Source organism: Octodon degus, unplaced genomic scaffold, assembly GCF_000260255.1.
Source record: "Octodon degus isolate 3935 unplaced genomic scaffold, OctDeg1.0 scaffold00028, whole genome shotgun sequence".
Lineage (NCBI taxonomy): Eukaryota > Metazoa > Chordata > Mammalia > Rodentia > Octodontidae > Octodon > Octodon degus.
In genome coordinates, this window is record NW_004524604.1 from 10,509,170 (window position 1) to 10,514,870 (window position 5,701).

General features: G+C 34.8%; 1 protein-coding gene across 1 annotated transcript in view; it reads left to right on the top strand.

Moving 5' to 3' along the window:
• Hltf (helicase like transcription factor) overlaps positions 1 to 5,701 on the top strand; it is a 177,718-nt gene that overhangs the window by 140,947 nt on the left and 31,070 nt on the right. The window contains exons 18-22 of the mRNA XM_023712948.1: positions 2,106 to 2,230; positions 2,667 to 2,845; positions 3,791 to 3,916; positions 4,342 to 4,454; positions 4,870 to 5,050. Of these exons, the coding sequence (XP_023568716.1) occupies positions 2,106 to 2,230; positions 2,667 to 2,845; positions 3,791 to 3,916; positions 4,342 to 4,454; positions 4,870 to 5,050 (724 nt within the window). The remainder of the gene's footprint in view (positions 1 to 2,105; positions 2,231 to 2,666; positions 2,846 to 3,790; positions 3,917 to 4,341; positions 4,455 to 4,869; positions 5,051 to 5,701) is intronic.

Consider the following 5,701-nt stretch of genomic DNA (forward strand, 5'->3'; position numbering starts at 1 on the left):
TGAAGTACTCTGCTCCATGCTCTTGCTTTCATGGTTTGTGAAGAGAAGTCGGCCGTAATTCTGTTGGATTTTCCTTTGAATGTGGTCTGCTTCTTTTCTCTAGCGGCTTTCAGTATATTACTCTAGTGCTGAATTTCTGTGACTTTGACTATATATGCCTCGGTGTGTTTTTCACTGGGTTGAGGTTACTTGACGTTCTGTATGCTTCGGTTACCTGAATGTCAGATTGTTTCCTCATATATGGGAAGTTTTCTGCTATTACTTCTCCCCATATTTTTAAAATGTCATTTGTACTGACACCTTCTTTCTCATTGATGCCTATTAGTCTCACATTGTTCATCTTTGCATCATCTTGCAGGTGATGAATTATTTTTTCCTGCATCCTCATTTTTATTTATTTTTATTTTTATTTTTTGGTGGAACCGGGGATTGAACTCAGACCTTTGCGCTTCCCAGGGAAGCACTTATTCTACTGAGCTGTCTCCCCGGCCCCAGTCCTCGTTTTTAAGAGATCCTTTCTTACCTTTTCACTAGCTGCACCAGCGTCTTCAAGATCTGCAACTCTGTCTTCACTTTCTCTTAAATGGTTTTGCAAGCTTGTGATTGAGATTTTAATTTCCTCTATATCTCTTTGACTTTGCTTCATGTGATCTATTTCTTTTCCTGTATTGCTCATTCAAGGAATCCATCATTTTTCTAATCTCTATTTTTTTTTTTTATCAATGTCTTCTTTAGTAGGAGTTATAAATTCTTTCACTGCAGTGATTTTTTCAGATTGGGTTTCCTCCCTGTGTTTCTGTAGTTGCTTCTTTACTTCAGATGCTATGAGTTCTGAGAATTCTTTTTTCATTTCAGAAAAAAATTCTGCTCTGAGTTCCTCTGTAACTTTCTGCTGTTGCTTATTTACTATCGACACTATTAATTCATACATTTGAGCTGGGCTAGTGGAAAGGAATTCAGCTTTGAGTTCCTCTATGACTTTCTGCTGTTGCTTATTTTACCATCGACGCTATTAATTCATACATTTGAGCTGAGCTAGTATCTTCTGCATTTGTTCTGGGTGGGCATTGGGTTTCCTGCACATGTTTCTGCGTTTGATTCTTTACTGCACATGTTATTAATTCAGGGATTTCTTTTTTCATTTCCAATATGAGTTCCTGTCTACCTTTCTGCAGCTGTTTCTTTATTTCAGAAACCGTTGATTCATTGCTTTCAGCTGTGTGATTCCCAGTTTGTTCTGTGTTAGTGTCCTGTGCACTTGTTGTGGGTCGGCAGGCGAATCTAGATTCTAGACTTAAGGTTTTCATAGAGTAGAAAGTCTGTGACACCTCTCTTGTATAGATGAATTTTGCATTTATCCTATTGTATGTTATTGCTTGATTTCATATGAAATGCTTTTTATATTCCTTTTCAAAAATACAAGTGACACCCAGGGATGGAGCTCCAAGATGGCTTAAAAGGGCTTTGGCAATGCTTGTGGGTGGCGTCAGCTGTACGTGCATCTAGTTGGAGAGATTTAGACCCAGAGGCTCCTTGAGGTCCCTACACTCTTAAAATTGTTTGCCTTTGATTGTTTTTGTTATTTCATGTTTGGAATACATGATATTTTCTGAGGAAGTGGGCACACTACTTACTTCCTGATTCTTTTTATTCCCCTTTCTGGGCCAGGGATGTAGGTCAGTGGAACAGTGGCTGCCTAGCATGTGCAAGATCCTCAGTTTGATTCCTGGTACAAAACAATAACAACGAAAACTATCAGATAAGAAAAAAATTAGGAGTTTAGGGCTAAGGAAATAGCTCAGTGGTATAAGTGCCTGCCTGGCAAGTTCAAGTTCCTGAGTTTGATCTCCAATTCTGCAAAAACAAACAAAAAACCAACCCAAAACCTCCCAATAAAGATGTCTTGTGCTGAACATCATAGTTTGGAAGAAGAAAAGTTGCCTATTTATTCCCCTTCCTTCTTCACTCCTTCTTCCTAGTCTCTTTAGATCCCCTTTTCTGTCATCACCGTCATTACCACATTTGGGATCTGCAAATATTGCATTCATTGAGGGTAGTTGGTACATGTATATATTGAATCTTAAATTGTTTTATTCTCTTCCCAGGTATTTTAATGAAGGAACTGTCCTTGCACACTACGCAGATGTGCTGGGTCTTTTGCTTAGATTGCGACAGATTTGTTGCCATATCCACCTTCTTACTAATGCAGTGACATCTAGTGGTCCCTCAGGTTGGTTCATGCTATTATATTGGTTATATTTAAATCTGAATGAGAATTTTTATAGGGCCTAATTTGTAAATTTTGTTCTGTTAAATGGACATTAATGGTAAATATACACTGACATTTTATCAGTGAAATAGAATTCTGAGTCCTTTTCAGAATTTTCAGTGATATGTATATTTAAATGAAAATTTCACTTTAGATCTGCTGTGTTTTCTCTGTTAGTATGGATAGGCCATGTTATAATGATGTTTCTTTGTAAGTTATGTAAATTAACTAGTGTCTTCTGAATTTTTCTTAAAATTTCATGTTTAAGCTTTATAATGAGCAAAAGATGAAAAACTACCTATGTGGTATTGACAAACAGTGTTTTCTTACATAGAGTAGATTAACTTGTCACACTGCAAATCTTGTTCTGAAATTAATTATCCAGCCTTTTCTTTAGAAAATGAAACACCTGAAGAACTGAGAAACATGTTAATAAAGAAGATGAAGTTTATTCTGAGCTCTGGTTCAGATGAAGAATGTGCAATTTGCCTGGATTCTTTGACAGTTCCAGTGATTACACATTGTGCACATGTGTTTTGTAAACCTTGTATTTGCCAAGTCATTCAGAATGAGCAGGTTAGTTTTTTGCTCCTTAGGTTTGGTGTGTGGTGAAAGCACCTTTCTTTAATGTAAGTGAAAGCTGACGTCTTAACAATATTAAAGATTTTGGTTTAATAATGCCCTTTAATGGTTAATTATTGCAGTAACTTAATAGGTGATGTGTCTCTGAAGCTTTTGTAACATAAGAGGTATTGTCTTATAGTAATGTGAGACATAAAGGTAATTAAAGTTGTCTGTTAGCCATTTTTTATAAAGTAAAAACCATGAACTTAATTTTTATCATACATTTTAATTTAGGCCAATATATCTAAAATAACAGTATTAATATGTTCACTTTCTAAATTACTTTTAATGTAAGTCTCCATAATCTGATAGAATAGTGTATGCTTGGCTTGATCACACTTCGAAGAATTGACCTGTGGCTCTTTGCTATTATATTGAATAAAGCAGGTCTGCATTTTATGTGGTAAAATATTTTGAGGGCTTAAGCAATCTTCAGCTAGTGCACAAGCTTTTTCTTACCACTTTACATTGTTACATGTAGAAAAATATGCATTATAACTGTATAGTTTACTGAATTATCATAATGTGAACATGTTCATGTAAACGATTATCCAGGTCATCTTTTAATCATTAACCTTCTCTTCAATAAGTGACTCCATTGTACTAATTCTAACAGTTCTGGTTTCAGAATCTATTTTATTGTAGTGGTATTTGGTATCTAGTTATTTAAGATGTAATCTCATTTTACTAGTAGGTGCAACAGATGTTGCTGTGAATCAACTTTACAGGATTTAGCTTACCTGCTAGCTTTATAAGCTGTAATAAACTTTGTAAACTCTTAGCTTAATAAGGCATTCAGAAGGATATATTTTTCTGAAGAATAATTTCACATAGTGTGCTGTATTTCTTTTATTCTGAATATGTATGATTCATACTTTGTTTTTTTTTCTATTATAGCCACGTGCTAAATGTCCCTTATGCAGAAATGATATTGATAGAGACAATTTACTAGAATGTCCTCCAGAAAAATTGGCATGTGACAGTGAGAAAAAGTCTAACATGGAATGGACATCCAGTTCAAAGGTAAAGTACATTTAAAACATCTACATATTTGCTTTATATTTATGTAAGGAAATACATACCATGTAACAAAACAGTAATTCTACTTTTAATCCCATCACTTGAATATAGTTTTGGTGGCCACTGGTTTTAAAAGTGATACATTTGGGAGGAAAAAGAAAGGGATTCAGATTATTACAGTATTCCTTCAGTATCTGTATTTTTTTAGTCTTTCACTTTTGCCTTTTAGTTAAGGAAAATGGCAGGACATTTTTCTTTAAAATTTTGGGATTTTATCAGTACAAGTTATGTGGAGATGTCACTACAAACCACGTTAACATGCATAGTTTATATAGTTACTGCATGTTAATTTTATACATTTTAAAAATAGATTACGTTTATTTTTCTAGTTGAAAAATAGAATCTAATGGTATCTTAATTTTTTTCAGATTAATGCTCTAATGCATGCTTTGATTGACTTAAGAAAGAAGAATCCCAACATAAAGAGTTTAGTTGTTTCTCAGTTTACAGCGTTCCTGTCTTTAATAGAAACACCACTTAAGTGAGTTCAATAGTGATTTTCACTTTTGAGTAAAAGGGTTTTATGTATTTGCATTGTTTCTTATACTAAAAAAACTCATTGTACCAATTTTAGTCATTTCATCCATGTAAAATGATTTTCAGAATCAGAGAATATTTCCTGAGATAGGATTTGAAAGATAAGTCCTGAATTTATTAGAAAAACATGGACTGCAGTGGCTGCCATAATAGTATGTGCTCAGGAAACATTTGTTAAAATAGTGAAGCTGGGTGTATGGTTTATTGGGAGAAAACTTGTCTAGTACATTTAAGGCCTGGGATTCAGTTTCCAGAACCACAAAGATAGGTAAATAAATGAAAGAATTTATTGAATTAAGATTTATGTTTAACACTTTTTTTTCTACTGTATTAAATGTTACTTATCTCGTCCTCATTAGAGCCTCTGGATTTTTGTTTACTCGTTTGGATGGTTCCATGGCCCAAAAAAAGAGAGTTGAATCAATGCAGTGGTTTCAAAACACTGATGAAGGATCTCCAACTATAATGCTGCTGTCCTTAAAAGCAGGTGGAGTTGGTTTGAATCTTTCTGCAGCTTCTCGAGTGTTTTTAATGGACCCAGTAAGTAGTTTTGTAAACTTTTCAAAATGTTATTCCTTCATCTAAAAAGGCAAAAAACTATTTGGTAAATACATTCATAGTTATAATTATGAAAAATTTTAAGCAAATTTTTGAAATGGATAACTTACTAAATATGTATTTTTCAGGGCAGTCTTTTGTGAGGGAGGTAACATGATTGTCCTTATTGTATGTTTATTTATTTAGCACAGGGTCTATAGGGTCTCACTACACAGATCAGACTCATAGTGATCCTCCTGTTTTCAGCCTCCAAAGTGCTGGAATTACAAGCTCGCACCACCATGCCCAGTCTGTTTTTATCTTATTTTTTTGTGGCAAGCTCAGCCCACCCTGGGGGAAGGACTGGCGTGGCTTATGGTGCCGGGGATTGAACACTGATCTCTGCGTGCTTGCCTAAGCTTGCCTAAGCAGGCTCTTTAGACCACTGAGCAATCTTGCCAGCCCTAAGATTTGTGATTTTAGCTTATTGTTTGAAACTGGGAAGATTCAGGTGGAAATTTCTCCCCTCTTCTGAGGATAACCTTCTTGGTAAGTTTATAGCCAGTCAAATCTACGTATTCATGATGGCAACGATCTGCATTTGCCAAAGTGCTGTGGATGAAATTTTAGGTCTTCATTAGTTTTTTTTTTTAA